The 19,316-nt window shown below is 34.8% G+C and overlaps 1 protein-coding gene across 8 annotated transcripts in view; it reads right to left on the bottom strand.

Moving 5' to 3' along the window:
* The window catches only part of HYCC2 (hyccin PI4KA lipid kinase complex subunit 2), a 63,333-nt gene that overhangs the window by 37,149 nt on the left and 6,868 nt on the right, over nucleotides 1-19,316 (bottom strand). For 6 of the 8 annotated variants that reach the window (XM_057745367.1, XM_057745363.1, XM_057745369.1 and 3 more), the window contains 3 exons: nucleotides 12,002-12,098; nucleotides 1,293-1,373; nucleotides 246-347 (listed from right to left, as the gene is read on the bottom strand). In XM_057745367.1, the coding sequence (XP_057601350.1) occupies nucleotides 246-347; nucleotides 1,293-1,343 (153 nt within the window). In that variant the 5' untranslated portion in view covers nucleotides 1,344-1,373; nucleotides 12,002-12,098. Of the gene's footprint in view, nucleotides 1-245; nucleotides 350-1,292; nucleotides 1,374-12,001; nucleotides 12,099-19,316 lie in introns of those variants that run through there. The other 2 variants (XM_057745370.1, XM_057745371.1) reach the window with 2 other exon arrangements.

Raw genomic sequence — 19,316 nt, 5'->3', positions numbered from 1 at the left:
ATCAAAACATACTATCCTCAACAGGAACAAATTTAATCAAAACATTTAAAAATATGGAGAGAGAGGTCATGGTGAAAGCCAAAGCAACCATCAGAATGAAAAACAGCAGAAAAAAAGTGTTCCGGTCCCATCGGAAGGATTTTAAAAAAAAAGAAGGAAAACTACAAAACTTACATATATATGTCTTAGTACACATATTTCATTATGTACTACATTGAAATTATTTTTCTTAATAACTTTCCCACCTCATTATTCGAATCTTGAATAACTTTATAGAGGGCTGGTACCAGTGTTTTTTTCCGGTGTAAAGTTGCTGCATAATTGGTGATCTGAGTGTCAGGTAATGCCTAAAAGAAACACCAAAGGAAACCAAAAATGAACTTAATATTTGAGAAGTCAGAAACTATTTTATATGAGTTCCTCCTGAAAAGATTTATAATGGAATCAACTAAGAAAAGTAAAAATAATTAATATAAGAGATAACCAAAAAAAAAAAAGAAGAAAAAGGAAAAGAAATAACTGTGAGCTAATAAAACAAATTAGTTAGGATCTTATACAATTCTCCTAACTACTCAACCATGAAAAATGATTAGAAATCACATATTACACCAATATTTGATGAAATGAGTCACCTTAAACTAATCCAGTCTAAAAAAATAATGTGGGATATATTTCTTGTTTTTTCTTAATGAGGTGTGCATCCTTTAAAAGTCTTTTTATTGAATTTGTTACAATATTGCTTCTGTTTTATGTTTTGGTTTTTTGGCCAGGAAGCATATGGAACCTCAGCTCCCCAACCAGGTATCGAACCCGCACTACCTGCATTGGAAGGCGAAGTCTTAACTACTTGACCACAAGGGAAGTCCCCGAGCGTGGGATATATTCCAATTCTTGTATTTTATGTTCACAAAACACTTATTTCCACTGTGTTCATTATATAGTTTTCAATCAAATTAGTGAGTGATTTCAATCACAGGAAATAAAAATATAAGGCACAAATCTGATTTCTGTGCCTTATTAAAGCTTGGAGGCTTCCCCTCTTTTATTGAATATATCTAAAAAGTTATATATTACCTTATTAATCCTAACAACTAGTTTCATTTTTAGATATTACCTTCCAGCCATTATTCACATTAGTGCCTTTTTAAAGAGGAGCAATTATAAAAACATGTTATTTCATACTCTGCCATTCCCATTTCATAACTTTTGTTTCAGTTTCTCCATGAACACATATAACTAAATTACTGATAGACAGAATCATACAACACATTCTTATCCTCAATCCAATTTACCTTGAATTCTGATAACCATTCTTCCACAACACCACGTTCAGATCCCAGCATCTTCTTCTACCTTCTATTCCTCTTTTCTCTCTGAAAGAAAAAAGCACTGAACTTGAGGACAGTATTACTTACAGAAACTATCAAAGGTAAATGATGTGTGCCTTTCACTAAAGGTGAAACTCATCGAGCATATATTTTAGATAAGGAGGCTTACTTTTAGACTAGTGTACAATGAAAACAAAACTGTTTATAAGAAATGTTCTCTTTTTGACCCACCTCCTAGAATCACGGAAATAAAATCAAGAATAAACAAATGGGACCTCATGAAACTTAAAAGCTTTTGCACAGCGAAAGAAACCATAAACAAGACTAGAAGGCAACCCTCAGAATGGGAAAAAAGAGTTGCCAACAAAACATCCGACAAAGGATTAACCTCCAAAATATACAAGCAGCTCATGAAGCTTAATACCAAAAAAGCAAATAACCCAATCCACAAATGGGCGGAAGACCTAAATAGACATTTCTCCAAAGAAGACACGCAGATGGCCAACAAACAGATGAAAAGATGCTCAACATCACTCATCATCGAAGAAATGCAGGTCAAAGCCACAGTGAGGTATCACCTCACACCGATCAGAATGGCCATCATCACAAAATCTGGAAACAAATGTTGGAGAGGGTGTGGAGAAAAGGGAACTCTCCTGCACTGTTGGTGGGAATGTAAGTTGGTACAGCCACTATGGAAAACAATTTGGAGGTTCCTTAAAAAACTACAAATAGAACTACCATATGATCCAGTAATCCCACTACTGGGCATATACCCAAATAAAACCATAATCCAAAAAGAAACATGTACCATAATTTTATGGCAGCACTATTTACAATAGCCAGGACATGGAAGCAACCTAAATGCCCATCAACAAATGAATGGATAAAGAAGATGTGGCATATATATACAATGGAATATTACTCAGCTATAAAAAGGGATGAGATGGAGCTATATGTCATGAGGTGGATAGACCTAGAGTCTGTCATACAGAGTGAAGTAAGTCAGAAAGAGAAAGACAAATATTGTATGCTAACTCACATATACGGAATCTAAAAATGGTACTGATGAACTCAGTGACAAGACAAGAACAAGGACGCAGATGCAGAGAATGGACTGGAGAACTTGAGGTTTGGGGGGGTGGGGGGTGAAAGGGAAGCTGAGACGAAGGGAGAGAGTAGCATAGACATATATATACTACCAACTGTAAAATAGATAGCCAGTGGGAAGTTGCTGTATAACAAAGGGAGTTCAACTCAAGGATGGATGATGCCTTAGAGGACTGGGACGGGGAGGGCGGGGGGGGGGGGGGAGTCGAGGGAGGGAGGGAATATGGGGATATGTGTATAAAAACAGATGATTGAACTTGGTGTACCCCCCAAAAAATAATAAAAAATAAATAAAATAAAACTACAATATATATTGATACCTTAAAAAAAAAAAAAGAAGTTCTCATTTTAATGATACACTTAAAACCTATTTTACTAATGCTTTTCTAGTTTCCCCAACAATTATACTAGCAAAAACAAGTTTACTAAGTGAAATCAAACTACACATTGCCCAAGACCAATGCACAGTCTATGCCTAAAGCTTTTACCAAATACACAACTGGAATATACAACTGGAATAAGTTATACATATGTGACAGATTTTTACAAAGGTAAAAAAAGTTAGAAATCAAGGGTCGTGTGTACAGCAAGCTGATTATAAACATATATATATACTATATGAAATAAGGCCTTTGAAGGAGGTAGATTTATATGTTTTTTAAAACAGAAAAATGTCACGGTAGAAAAAGCAAGTTGTACAACAGTATATAAGCTACAGTTCCATTTAAAATTACATAAATGTGAAAAGGCTGGGAGGAAAAATATATATGCTAAACTTTTAAGTGTTTGCCTCTGAGAGAAGGATTACTGAGGATATTCTAATTATGTAACTTTGAATTATAAAAAAATAAAAAATAGGTATGTATTATATTTTAAATGAGACACAACAAAAGGTTTCTGGTTTTTAACTTAAGGCTTAAAAGGTAACCGAAAGAAAAAAGGAATTTCTTGGGCAGGGAGGGAAATGTCTCCAAAGCAACTGAAATGAAAGTTTCTTTACTAAAAAGACAATATTTCCTGAGTATGTCATGTTCCATAATAAACTTCTACCTAAAAAAAGGAAATCAGATTTTCTAATCATTCCCCCCCGACCATTCCCTAAATATCTACATATAATGCACTATATCAAGTCCTACGTAAGCAAGGAGTACAAAAAGGAGTAAGAAATGCCCCTTATTCTCAAGTAGAAATGCTCTTAAGATACAATGGTGGATTTATTCAAATAAATTGCAAGAGGAAAAAGGGATAGCAGATTAAAAGAGATGTTAAAAAAAATCAATAACCAAAGTATGAATCTTATTTGGACTCTGATTCAAACAACAAAAAAGAGCATAACACAATTGCAAAAGGTTAAATATGACTTATTATATGACTTATTACTTAATACTGAAAGACATTAAATCAAGGAATTATTACAGGTTATTTTTATATTTGATAATGGTATTATAGTCAGGTTATTAATTTTTTTATTTTTTATTTTTAAATACAATTTACTTTTTTGGCCACACTGCACAGCATGTGGGATCTTAGTTCCCCAACCAGGGATCGAACCCATGCCCCCTGCAATGGAAGCGCAGAATCTTAGCCACTGAACTGCCAGGGAAGCCCCTACAGTTAAGTTTTCAAAAATACTATTTATCTCTTACAAGATTCACACTGAAGTATGTACTGGTGAAATGATATCTGGGGTTTTCTTTAAAATAATTGGGGTGAGGGTAGCCAAAGGAGGAGAGTGCATCAGGTACAGATAAAATATGATTGGCCATGAGTTAATAGCCACTGAAGATGAGTAACTGGTATAAAAGTTTCATTACACTATTCTTCCTACCTTGTTAGTGGTTTGAAATGTTCCATAATGAATTTTAAAGGGGGAGAAAAAAATGGATCAATAAACTAACACTATATACAAATCATTAATATAATTGATATAAAACAATGGTTCTTATATATGGAATCCATAAAAATGATACTGATGAATCTAATAGCAAGGCAGGAATAAAGACGAAGACATAGAGAACAAACTTGAGGACATGCGGTTGGGGGGTGGGGGAGGCTGGGACACAGTGGCTGGGACGCAGTGAGAGAGTAGCACTGACATATATATACTACCAAATGTAAGATACATAGTTAGTGGGAAGCAGCTGCATAACACAGGGCGATCAGCTGGCTTTGTGACTGCCTGGAGGGTGGGAGGGAGGCTCCAGAGGGAGGGGATATGGGGATATATGAATACATTGCATACAGCTGATTCACTTTGTTGTACAGTAGAAACTAACACAACATTGTAAAGCAATTATACTCCATAAAGATGTATAAAAACAAACAATGGTTCTTAATCTTTTTTGGGGGGGTGATGCAAAAGCACAAAGTCACAAACAGCCTTTGATAGCTGAGCAAAACTATGTACTGATCCCTACTTCAGAACAAAATATATGATGCTCACATGAACGCAATTTTACAAATAATTTCAAGAAGTTTATTGATTCACTAAAGCCCATTAATAGATACAGACTTCCAAGTTATAAACTGTTTAAGAAATGAGACTCTTAAAGATAATTTTATGAAATAGAGCACAACTACACTTCCTAATGATAATGTCCTTCAAAGAAATTATTTTGTAAGGTTCCTACACTTCCTACACTTACTTAAAATCATTGTCAGAATTTTCTTTTTTTCTTTCAAATACCAATTACTTAAGTGGTACTAAATACTCTTTAAAACCTAGTACTTCACCTAAAAATGGATTCCATGATATAACTATGATTACTGTGCATCTTAATCTATGCAACTTATACTTCTTAAAAAAATTTAACTGTAAAAAATAAAATAACAAGCGTGGATCCATCATACATTATAACTTTCAGTTAAAAACAATGGTCGAAATATCCTAAGGTAGTTGCCCCTGGAAGCTTCTCACAAAGAATTAAAGGAGGCAACTGACCAAAAGGCAAAGGTGTTCAGTCAGAAATTCATCAATCCATTCCATAAATATTTCTTAAGCAACAACTATATACCTACCATTATGCTAGGAGCTAGAAATACAATGGTAAACACCAGATGCAGACTCACTCTAATGGGGCACTTATCTAGTGGAGGAGACTAAACACATTTTTGCAAAGAGATGAGTAAGAAGGAAAAGTACATGAAGGTGAACCAAAGTTCAAACAAAGGAACTAGAGCCAATGAAGGTTTCTGTTAGGTAGCACTTAAACTGAGATATCAAAGAACAGTAGGACTTAGAGGACTGGGACGGGGAGGGTGGGGGGGAGTCGAGGGAGGGAGGGAATACGGAGATATGTGTATAAATACAGATGATTGAACTTGGTGTACCTCAAAAAAAAAAAAAAAAAGATCAGCAGGAGTTAAGGGGAACAGGGAAAGAACATTCTAGAAAGAGGAAACAGCATATAAAAAGGTTCTCTGGCAAGAAAATAACACAGGAAGCTGTAGAATGTGAAAGAATATCCAAGTGGCTAGGATAGCCTAACTTGGATATTCACTCACAAAGATAAACAGAGTCAACCATTTGGTATGTATTTTTCTCCACATATACGAGGATGCATCAAAAATCATCCACACTCTGGTTATATTAAAACTTCTATAAATAACACTCATTAAAGTTATAAAAATCATATGCATGCATGAGTGCAAAGTAGAAGCCTTACTTAAGAGTAAAGAAGTGAGGATGTATTTTTACAAGCACTGCACCTAACAAATTTTGTAGTATGGGATGCATTATCAGTCTACTCTATGATAATCACCAAATTAATGAAGATGAATTTTCTTAATATGAAGAGAATAAATGACTAACAGAGTTCTGGATTAATGAAGTGAGATAGACAAAACTGCATTAGAAATGTTCATAGTAAATAAAGAAAAGGATCCTGAAAAAAAAAAAAAAAACAACTTCTATAAATTCTACAGCCAGAGTGAGGGTAATTTTTGACTCGTACATTTATGTATATGCATGTATGTACGTACGTGTGTGTATATAGTTTAAATATAGCAGTGTTTATTGTACATAGTATTCTCCCTTTTTTAAGCGCTTTATTGGAATATAATTGTTTTACACTGCTGTGCCAATTTTTGAGGTACACCAAAATGAATCAGCTGTATTTATACACATAACCCCATCCTCCCAAAACTCCCTCCCACCCTCCCTATCCTGGCCCTCTAAGTCATCACCCATCATCGAGTTTGTCTCCTTACATACACAGTATTCTACAATGCGCTTTTTCAATTGTCAAAAATATATGAAAGACCTATTGTTCAAGCTCACTCTTTTTAACAAGTGTAATTAATTATAAGTATAATCCCATAACTTATTCATTTAAAAATTTACTAATAAACAAATCTGTTTTCAACTTCCTTATATTACCAAAAAAATGCTGCAATAAACATTTTTGTACATGTTTATGTCTGTATTATAAATTCTAAAACTTCAATTTGAAATTTTAAGGTCACAGGATATAAATATTGATAGCATATTCAAATATAAATAAATTCTCAAAACCAGGATCCATCATATATTTTTAAAGAGTATATGATTGTTACATGAACAAAATACTTTCTTCCTGCTCTATTTATAAAGTTAATACCTTATCACTGAAATCTAAACAAATGTAAATATAAAAACCTCAATTTTCTACACTTGTTAATATGATGTATATGACTTTTTAAACTAGGACAACAAAAATCAGTATTGGAATATTCAAGTGAGTACTAGTTACCAAAACATTTAAAATTTAATACACAGAATGCTATACTGTATTTGAAAGGGACATGGCAAAAAAAGAGATCACAGTATATTTTACTGTATTTTAAAAATCACTGCTTGTTTACTAAAGGCTTGAATCTTCTAAAGTTAAAAACATTTACAGTTTACTCTCTACACAATCTGGAAGTTATTTTAGAATGTGACAGAAATTAAAATCTAACAATGTTTTCTCCTGGTCATTCTCAGTTGCTCTAATACACTGTTTGCATGTTCATTTTTTTTCTAACTTGAAATGCTATTTTTATCATATACTAAAACCCTACATATATTTGGAACTATTTCTTAGCTATTTTTCCCATTAATTTTGTACCGGGACTATAATATTTTAATTACTGTGGCTTTATAATGCACTTTATAATAGTACAAGTCCCACATTGATTTTTTTCCTAAAAATGTATTTTATTATTATTGCCTGTTTTATTCTTCCAGCTGAATATTGGACTTCCACTGATAAGTTTGTTTCCCATATCCCATCCTCATCAGAATTAAATTTACAAATTAATTTCAAGTGACATCTTCACATAATTGAGTTATCCAATACAGAAGCATGGTATTGCTCTTTATTAAAAATCTTCTTTTATATGTCTGTATAAATTTTGTGTTTTCTTCATATAGATCAACACATTCAAATTAAGTTGATTCCTGAGTATAATCTTCTGTGAACAACTGGTTCCAGACCCACTGTGGATACCAAAATCCAAGGATACTCAAGTCCCAGAGCTGGCCCTCCCTATCAGCAGATTCAACCAACCATGCATCGCTTAGCACTGCATATATTGATATTTACTGAAAAAAAAAAATCCAAGTGTAAGTGGATCTGCACAGTTCAAACCAGTGTTGTTCAAGGGTTAACAGTTTATATTTTCCTGCCATGACTGTGATTTTTTCATTATTTCAAACTAGCTACTGTTACACACATAAAAATAAACACTTCTAAAAAAAATCAAAATGAACATGTTTTTAGATAAATATTTAAAATACTGAAAATGGCTTAAATTAAGATTTTTATGTTTTAGGAAAAATTTACAAAAAATAAGTTATCTTTTTACTAACTACAATGGATAATATTTTTTTAAATGTTGACTACTTTATAGAAAAGGATAAGACAAAGCAAGTACAATTAACCAAGTTTTTCAAATTCTTTACAAAAACATCAACACAGCTTTTAAAATAAAAAAGAAAACCAAACATTACTGCAAAGCTATATTATATTGTGATATTTTGTAGACATTTTAAGTAACAGTTACAGGCACAATTTCAATTAAAAATTCAACTGCATGTGGTTCTACTAAAATCAACTAAAATGATAACTGAATAAATGAATACACAAAGCTAAATTCCCCAAACATCAAATATATATGATTACTGCTATTTCACAACTTACTTGCCTGGTTGCTGAAAAGTATATTTGGACAAGACTCATCTTGATTTCAAAAATGTTAAAATGTGAAAAAAATGTGTCTTGAAAGTGAGGAAAAAGTAAGTTATTAGTGAGCCTTTCAAGTATAAACACTGTATCAGCTGTTTTTTGTACTTTATCTGATTTAATAAGGAAGTAGAATCTAGTGGTTTAGAGCAATTCTCAACTTTTTGACTCACGACCCCCTTTCACTCTTACATTTTACAAGTTTATTAATTCATTAAACAAAATAATAAGCCCATTACATGTTAAGAAATAACATTTTAAAATGTAACTTCATTTTTCTAAAACAGAAACAAATGTAGTGAGAGTAGTGCTGTTTTACAATTTTTGCAAATCTTATACTTATTTCTGCATTCAATCTGTTGCTGAAAAACTTCAATGTACGAGGATGAGTCAAAAATTATCCGCACTCTAGCTGTGCGGCCAACAGAAGTTTTAATATAACCAGAGCGCAGAAAATTTTTGACTCACCCTCGTATATTCACCAGAGAATGACAGTGAAGATGGCATATACTGTCCTGTATTAATATGAAAAATAGTTTTAACTCCACAGACCCACTTAAAGGATTCCCAGCACACATCCTGAGCTGACACTCTGTAGCCAGATTGTCTAAGTTTCAGTTCACTTACTCCAGCTAATTTTTTTTTTTAATTGAGTTATAATTAACATACAATATTATATTAGTTTCAGGTATATAACAGCAACTCGATATTTTTATACATTGTAAAATGATCACTGCAATAAAACCAGCTACCAACCCTCACCATACAAATTTGTTACTATATTATTAACTATATTCCCTATGTATACATACCTATGACCTATTTATCCTAGAGATGGAAGTTTGTACATCACTCTAGCTAGCTATACTTAAACCCTCCGTGCCTTGTTTCTTTCATTTCAAAAAGAGGGATAACAGTGGTCCTAAGGTAAACACTATATATGTGTTTGTTACAAGTATTATATAATTAATCTTCAGGATACTATGTACCATAAAATAGCTGCTGTTATCCTCATCTAATAGATAAGAAAATAAAAGTGTAAAGTTTGAGTGACCCTCACACACAGTAACACAATTTAAGTGGCAGAGCTGGAATTTGAATTTAATGCCTACTCTAAAATCTATGGCTGAAAAATGTAACGTGATCCCTTTCTTATAGCTCATACTTCTTCCCCCAACAGCTTCCTATGTTCTGGCCATATTCTCTTTTCAGTTTCTCTATAGCTTCATGCACACCTTCACCCCAAGGATTCTGTGTAGGCGGTTCCAGCCTAGAGTGCTGCCCTACAAGTGCTATGTAAATAACTGGCTCCTTCCAATCCTGTTAGTCTCAGCAGGCCTTTCTTGACCATTTTATCTAAATAGGAGCCCTTTCTCCCTTCTTCAGTATTTTCCATTCCAACAAATATGGTTCACTTCCTTCCTAGGGCTTTGGATTTTATACCTTGTATATTAAACCTTATTATTAATTTTCTATCTTTCCCATCAGGTTACAAATTCCATGAGAACAGGGTCCTTTTCTGTTCTGCTAGCATTTGAGTGCTCACTATGGACTCAATGCTAACAAGTATATTATGGTACCTAGACATATGACAGACAATGTATATTTGTTGATGAACCACATAGCTCCTATGAGCTTGGACAAATCACTTAAACACTTTGGGCTTCAGATCTCTACAATGATAAGTTACTTTCTAAATCTAAAATCCTATAAATATATTTTAGTACCTTCATTTGGAAAACAGAACAGTACTGGTTACAGAGAAATTTTTAAAATGTTTTCTAACTAGAATCAGCATCTTTTAGTAGTTAGACGTAGGTATGAACACAGTTATAAACATACTGCAAGTCGTCTTTTTATTTAAACAGACAATACAGAATTCTGAAAATCATTTCCTCTACTGTATGTTATACCCATCCCATCCCCTGGTATATAAAGGCTGTATTTTAAAAGCAAAAATCAAGCTGATATTTTAACATGCAGATCAATTCAGGCCCATGTTGCCTCAATTCCAGAGTATGAAACAAAGTAAAGAGGATATCACAGAAAATAACTATCTTTTTAGTGACCATGGTAATGGCAACCTTTATGAGCAAGCCCTGAATAAAACATAATAAAAAAACAAAAAGTGCTGAAACATGATCTAAATGAGGTCAATTAACTACTTGCCAGGAAACAAACTCACAGTACTTGTACAAGTACAGTAAGTTTTCCATTAACTACAGGGTAGAAATTGTGTCTTAGCTGACAGTCAGCATATATATTCTTTTTTAGGAATTATCAATTTAGAGAGAACCAGAAAGAGAACAGGCTCTTGCTCTAGACTGCCTGAGTTCGAACTCCAGCTCCATGACCTACAAGCTATGTTTCCTTGGGAAAGTTACTTAACTAATCCATGGCCTCAACTAATCCATGGCCTCAAATCCTTTCTTTATAAAATGGGGATAATATAAGTACCTATGTCAAAGTTGTTTTTTTTAAAGATTAAATAACACGTCAGTGAGCAAAACTATGATAACTGCTTTTAAGGGTTTCTAATGGACCAAAATGACTGAATAAACAAAGTTATACAATTATCAGGGCAACATATGACTGTAAAAAAGTGGCTTTGTTACTGCAAATTTTAAAACTAGGTCAACAACTATCTAGATATTTCAAGGCATAAGTCTGAAGCAAAGCACTCAACACATGCTATTACTGTATTGTAAATACCAATTCCCTAAGGAAAAAACTGGAGCTGCACTGTCCAGTTAGTTTTAATTGCTTAAAATAAATTTTAAAAATAAATTCCTGGGAATTCCCTGGCAGTACAGTGGTTAGGACTTTGCACTTTCACTGCTGTAGGCCTGGGTTCAATCCCTGGTCGGGGAACTAAGAGCCCACAAGCTGCGTGGCGCAACCAAAAAATTAAAAAACAAAAAACCCCAAAAGAATTGTATTAAAAAAAAAATTCGATTGCTTAGTTGCACTAACCACATTTCAAGCACTTAGTAGCTACATGTGGCTAGTGTCTCCCATATTAGACAGCACAGATGAAGAACACAGACATTATCAAAGAAATTCTATGATCAACACTGATCTAGATGTAGCTACATAAGACAATTATGCTGAATAAATTCAGTAATTCAAGAGCTGTAAAGTTTAGGTAACAAAAACGTTAAGAGACACAACTGTTAAAAAGGAAACACTTTCAAAAGTAAAATTCAAAGGCAATAATTAAGATGTGATTATTTCAAGTCTCCTAGGTAAAACTGCTTAATAAATAGAAGCTGCCCACCAAAAATTATGAAAAATTCTAACATGTCTAACTATGGGAACTTCATTCTTTATCCTTTAAAAAGTTAAATTCTGTAATTTTACCTCTGTTCTAAGTTCAGTGTTCTAATGGAGGAGGTGGCACAGGACTGCGGCAGAGCTCAAGTGTGGAATTCATTTGTTGAGACAAATATTTTCAACTCTATAAAAAAGTAAAATGAAAAACGGTAAAATATTTTGAGAGAATGTTCTCAAGAATGTATTATAAAGGAGAAAGAACAATTTTGAAAAGACATTTATGATATAGTTTATCGAACTTAAAAGATAATTAGGATTATTTTTAAGTTTTCTATAACTATGATAAACTTATGTACCATTATCAAACCTATTTTAAAAAAACATTAGATTTGGAGAAAAGAAGTCTGAGTTTTAGTTTCAAATTTACCATTAAATATCTGTAAAGCCTTCAAATAAGTTAAATTTTCTGGAGCCTCATCTGAAAAATCTACAAAAGTAAGTACTTTCCAACCAAAAATTCTATGAGTCCAACTTTTGAAACATATTACAGTGATTTCACACACACACATGTGCACATGCATACAACAATCATTAAAATTTTAATATGCAGTATAAAACCAAGTTTAAATAAGTATTAATGGCTACATTATAATTTTGGATGAGTTTCACAGACTGAAAAATTTATCATTTTGAGAAAGCACAGAAAATGCTATTACTTGAATTTTGGCACAAAAACATACTAAAAATCATTTTCAAATTGCTAAAAGTATACTTTTCTCATAAAGTGATAACTATTATCTTATAGTTGCTGACCACATTATACTCTACTTCTTTCATTCGAAACTTACCACAACTTTAAAATCTAAAACACCAAAAGAAAATTAACATTTTAAAATGTGTTCATTAAGAAAATATTTTTTTAATACAAAGAATACTGCAATAAAATTCTCTTGGAGTTAAACAACATTATCACTGTAAAGTCTCCAATGACTTCAAACTGAAGATGTGTCAGGACCTACTACTCCAACCGTCTCTTATATACTAAGCTATTGCGTGAGATTTTTACTTCATGAGAAGTTCTGCAGTGGGGAAAAAATTTGAAAAGGACTAACAAGTTTTCTCTGTTAGTCTCTGGAAAGATACATGGGAAGGGGCACTTGATATCAAGGAGACTGTCTTTTTGTACCGTGAGAATTCGGAACCAACAAGACAATGCCAGATTTTGAAGCAGTGCAGGCAGGCCAACTTGAGAGCTATGCTGGGAAGCTCTGTAGAGATAGGTCTCTGAGAGTCTTTCAAGGCTATGGATACAGATACTAGGCTCTAAACTGAGGAAAAAACCAAAACAAAACAAGAAAACCCGACACGGCAAATGATAGGAAAACTGAGCCATTCAGAGCATGTTCTCTAACCACAACAAAAGTAACCTAGAGATCATTAACAACAATTCATAAAATAAAAACCTAAAAACACCCAACTACCTGGAAATTTTAAATTATACTTCTAAGTAATCTGTGGGTCAAAGAAGATATTAAAACCAAAATTAGGGACATCCCTGGTGGTCCAGTGGTTAAGACTCTGCACTCCCAATACAGGGTCCAATCCCTGATTGGGGAACTAAGATCCTGCACACTGCATGGTGCAGCCAAAAAAACAAACAAGCAAAAAAACAGAAAAACAAAAAAAAACAACCAAAATTAGCAAAAATGCTGAACTCAATGCTAAGAAAGATATATTAAAGCTTGTGGGATGTAGCTGTAGCCTTATCGTATGTGTAGAAAGTTCTCACTCTGAATGTATTAAGCAAAGATACAGTTCCTATACGCATTTAGGAGTTTCAGTTAACCTGGTACCTTGCAAAGCTAAGGCTGCCTATATTAACAGAGAGGCTGAAAAAAAACAATGGTTTTATCTATTGATAGATATGCATCTCAATAAGTCAGAGAGGATAGCAAATGAGTGAAACAGAAAACAAGCACACAACAGAGAGAAAAAAGCAACAAAGTCAAAAGTTGGTTCTTTGAAAAGATTAATAAAATTGACAAACCCCTAGTAACACTGATTAGAGAAAACAAATTACTGTGAAATTTTTAGACATCAAAAATACAAGAGGATATGATAAACTTTATGCCAATAAATGTGACAGCATGAAAATGAACACATTTCTTGAAAAATACAAATCACCAACACTGGAAGAAACAAAATATCCATAGAGCCTCAAAGCTAAAAAAGAAATGTAACTTATTACTAAAAATCTTTCCATAAAGAAAATCTCAAGTGCAGATGGTTTCACCAGTGGATTTTCCCAAACAATCAAGGAGGAAAAAACACCAAGCTTGTACAAAGTTTTCCAGAAAACAGAAAATAATAGAAGACTTCCTAATTCTTTTCAAGAACCAGTGTAACCTTGGTGTCAAAAAGTGACACAGACTACAAAGAAAAATTATAATCTTTCTCATGAACACAGATGCAAAAAGACCAATGTTTTAGTGAGTGAAATCTAGCACTACATATAAGAACGTATAATATATTTTTAAATAATTTATTTTAGGTATATAACAGATGTTTAACTAGAAAAAAAAATATATGATCATCCAATAGCTAAAGAAGAAGCATGTGACAAAATTCAATACCCATTTATGATAAAACCTACCAGACATCCTCATAAAGGATATCCATAGAGAGCCTACAGCAAGTGTCACAGTCAATGATAAAATACTGAAAACTTGCTTTCTGAGGTGGAAGACAAGAAAGAGGGATTTCCCTGGCGGTCCAGTGATTAAGACTCCGCACTTCCACTGCAGGGGGTGTGGGTTTGATCCCTGGTCAGGGAACTCAGATCCCGCATGCCAGGCGGCATAGCCAAAAAAAAAAACAAAAACAAAAACAAAAAAAAACAAGAAAGAGATGACCATTATCACAACTTTTATTCAACACTGTACTAGAGGGCCTAGCTAGTAAAGTCAAGAAAAAGATATAACAATAATAAACAGAAAAGAACAAATGTCATTATTTACAGATGATATTATTAACAGATAATATGAATATGTACCAAGAAAATTCAAACGGTTCTACAGACTATTAGAATTAACAAGTGAATTTATCTAGGTTTCTGGATAAAAGGCTAATATCTAAAAATCAACTATATTTCTGTAATCTAGTGTTTTTTAAAAACACAACTTCCAACAGCATTAAAAAAAAAAAAGAAATCTAACAAAAGATGTGCAAGACCATGACAATGAAAACAAGAAAACATTTTTGAGAAAATTTAAGGGTCTAAATAAACTGAAGGACATACCATGTTCACAGGTTGGAGACTCACAGTAATAATGTCAATTGTTCCCCAAAAGATTTCTAGTTTCAAAGCAATTCTTTTTTTTTTTTAAATAAATTTTTAATTTATTTATTGGCTGCACTGGGTCTTCGTTGCTGCGCATGGGCTTTCTCTAGTTGTGGTGAGGGAGGGCTACTTTTGGTTGTGGTGCGTGGGCTCCTCATTGCAATGGCTTCTCTTGCTGCAGAGCACGGGCTGTGTGCCACAACTACTGGCTTCAGTAGTTGTGGCACACGGGCTCAACAGTTGTGGCTCACAGGCTCTAGAGCACAGGCTCGGTAGTTGTGGCACAGGGGCTTAGTTGCTTCGTGGCATGTAGGATCTTCCTGAAGCAGGGATCAATCAAACCCATGTCCCCTGCATTGGCAGGCGGATTCTTAACCACTGCACTGCCAGGGAAGCCCCCCAAGCAATCTTAATCAAAATCCCACTCCTCTCCTTTCAAAAAGAAATTGACAAGCTGATTCTGAAATCCCTATGGAAATATGAGGAGCCAAAAATAGTCAAAGCAACATCAAAAAACAACAAAAATTGGAGGGCTATACTACAAAATATTAAGACCTGTTACAAACCATAGTAATTAACTGCATAGTAACTAAAACTTACAAATGAAAAAATAGAGTGTAGAAAGTCACACACAAATAAGATTACCTGACATGACAAAGGCAAATTGCAGCACAGTTGGGAAAAGACAATCTTTTAAATAAAAGACTGGGTCAACTGGATATTCCTATAGAAAATAATGTACCATGATCTCTAACCTTACACAATTCAACAAAAGTAAATTCCAAATAGAATACAGATGTGAAAGTAAACATAACACAACATCTGTGTCCTTGAAGCAGGCAAGTATTTTTTAACCAAACACAAAATACACTAACCATAACCATAACAACACCACCACCACCACCACCAACAGTAAATTGGACTGTATCAAACCTGTTATCAAAAGACAGATGAAGAGAGTGAAAGGCAAGCCAAAGACTGGAAGCAATCAACAATGGCATCTCTCCCTATGCCCAATACCTAGGGAGAGATGCGACTGCTTGGGGTGGGGGATGGGAGAGGAAAACTACAAGATCCATAATTTCTCCAGGACAGGGAGTATGTCTCCGGCGTATTTGCATTCCCAGTTCCTGACGAGGCTTAGCACATAGTTAGCACTTAGTTCATGACTACTGTATGAAGGGCTTAACAGCAACAAGCAGTCAACCAACAGCAGATTCAGAAGAGGAGACGGAGCAAAGACTACAAATCCCTATCCAATATAGATCCACACCCCCAGCCCAATGATGTAGTCTATACAGGCAGCTAAAGCGACCACTGAACCTTACTTATAGCTAAGTATGGACAAATGACTAAGTTATGGTCAATGAGATCAGAGGAAATACTGTGTAGGGAATTCTAAAAAGATTTCTTTCCTTCCTTCTTTCTTTTTTTTGGGGGGGCCATGTGTGGCTCACAGGATCTTAATTCCCCAACCAGGGATTGAACCTGGGCCCACGGCAGTGAAAGCGTAGAGTCCTAACCACTGGACTGCCAGGGAAGTCCCTAGAAAGGTTTCTTAAAAGATGAAAGCTATGGGGACTTCCTAGGTGGCGCAGTGATTAAGAATCCGCCTGCCAATGCAGGGCACACAGGTTTGATCGATCCCTGCTCCAGGAAGATCCCACATGCCTTGGAGCAACTAAGTCCGTGTGCCACAATACTGAGTCCATGTGCCGAGACTACTGAAGCCCGTACACCTAGCGCCCGTGCTCCACAAGAGAAATCACTGCAATGAGAAGCCCGTGCACCACAATGAAGAATAGCCCCCACTTGCTACAACTACGGAAAGCCCATGTGCAGCAACGAAGACCCAACGCAGACAAGAAATAATATATAAATAAAATAAATTTATAAATTAAAAAAAAAGATGAAAGGTATGCCCTTTTTGTCCTCTGCCTTTCTTCCTCCTGCCTAGATCATGGAAGTGATAGCTGGATATCCAGCAACTATTCTGTGATCTTGAGAATAGAAGCCACATGCTAAGGATGGCAAAGGAAAAAAGAGAAGGAGACTGGGTCCTTGACAAGTCTATGGAGTTGCCCTATGGGTCTTAGACTGCTATTTCTGAATTTGTTTCTACAAGACAAAGAAATGAACTATCTTCTTCTTTAAGCAATGGTTATTTCTTATCTCTGTTTCTGGCAGCCAAACACAACTCCTACGTGATAAGGTTAAGAAAGAGACTGCAGCAACAAATCTATGGTCTAATATGCCAACGAGCCATCTCAGTTATGCTTTAATTTAATGCTAATAAAGTGGTTAACATATTTCCACTGAAATGGGGGTGGGGGGGTGGGGGGTAGGTGTAGGAAGCAAGACTGACCAAAGAAGCTACTCTGTGAAGGTGCACCACCAATATGGTTCAGATGGAGAGGTGTTTATAATAGTTTAGTACACTGACAAGACTTCATAATACAGTACTATAATTTCTTGCCAACATTTGGGAGTTATGTTCTACTGTGACTGGTCAAAACCAAATTATATGAAAATAAGAGGTTAGGAAAAATAAACATTTTAATGGAAGATGTTAAATCAGCTGTTTAAAACCTGTTCAAACAAAAAAAGCAGTGAACTTTCTACAGATTAACCTTCAAGTTTTCAGGAAACACTACTGTAGCACAACAGTTAGATAAGGCTGATTCTCCCACATATTATGCACATTATTCTATTTCAGGACAGATTTTGAACCTGTCCTTCTTGGCTTGCCACTTAATGTCTTTGGTACTTGTGTTTTTATTTTTAATTGTTAAATCTCAGCAAAAATTTTCAAATTCTCATAGTGACTGTGTCATTTTTTTGGATTGCTGTTCATCCTTGCATTAAGAATACAGAAAATCATCTGATTTCTCTGTGGACTATTGTAACAGAATGAATTTCTATGTCTCCCCAAAATTCACATACTGAAATAGTAACCCCCAGTGTGACGGTATTAGGAGGTGGGGCCTTTGGGAGGTGATTAGGTCAGGAGGGTAGCACTCTCATGAATGGGATTAGTGTCCTTATAAAAGAGATTCCCCAGAGAGCTCTCTCACATGTTTTAACACAATGAGAAGGCAGCCATCTCAGTAATACAAAGTGGGTCCCTGCTTATGCTGGCACCTTGATCCTGGACTTCCCAAGTTCAAGAACTGTGAGAAATAAATGTTTGTTGTTTAAATCACCCAGTCTATGGTACTTTATTATAGCAGTCTGAATTCACTGAGACAATGGTCCTTTTCTATTTCTCCACTCCTTTGAATCTGGGCTGGCTTGGTGAGTTGCTTTGACCAACAGAATATGGTGGAAGGGCTGTTATATAAGTTCCAAAGCCTAATCCTCAAAGAGGCCTTGCATCCTTACAGCTTCCACCTTCACCTTTTTAGAAGGCTACCTTGAAAATGCCATGTAAGGATGCCAGACTAGCCTACCAGAGGATGAAAAGCCACACTGAGAAGAACTGAAGCACCTTAATGGACAGCCAGTACCACGTGCAAACATGTCAGTGCAGACATCTTGGACTTTCTAACTCAGTCACCCCTCTAGTGGATTCAGCTGCATGAGACAGCCAAGTGAAACCAACAGAGGAACAGTTTAGCCAACCTACAGAATCATGAAAAATAACAATAAATCTTTTTGTCCTGAGTCATTTAATTTTGGGGTAATGTTTTAGGCAGCAATACCAAACAAACTTTAAGATAACACTTAAAATAATAGCTTCTTGAAGGTGAGAACAATCGCTTGAGATTTTTCTGCTTTTATTTTTAATTCATCTATAATAGTATCCTGGAAGCCATGCTGACTCCAATGCTTCTTTCCACTACAATTAAAAAAAAGAAATTAATGTATGGAAATACAACGGGAAGCCACTAAAAAAATTTGTATGAAGTGAGTAATATGTAATAGGCACTTTAGAAAGAGAACTCTGGTTACACTGAAGAGTGGACCACAGGGAGGAAAGACCCACGACGGCAGGATGACCAATATGAATACTGTTGGACTAGTCCTAGTGAGAGGCCTAGTAAGAGGTTAGAAGCCTAGACT

This window comes from Hippopotamus amphibius, chromosome 8 (assembly GCF_030028045.1).
Source record: "Hippopotamus amphibius kiboko isolate mHipAmp2 chromosome 8, mHipAmp2.hap2, whole genome shotgun sequence".
In the NCBI taxonomy this organism is placed as follows: Eukaryota; Metazoa; Chordata; class Mammalia; order Artiodactyla; family Hippopotamidae; genus Hippopotamus; species Hippopotamus amphibius.
This window is presented reverse-complemented; position numbering and strand designations above follow the sequence as displayed.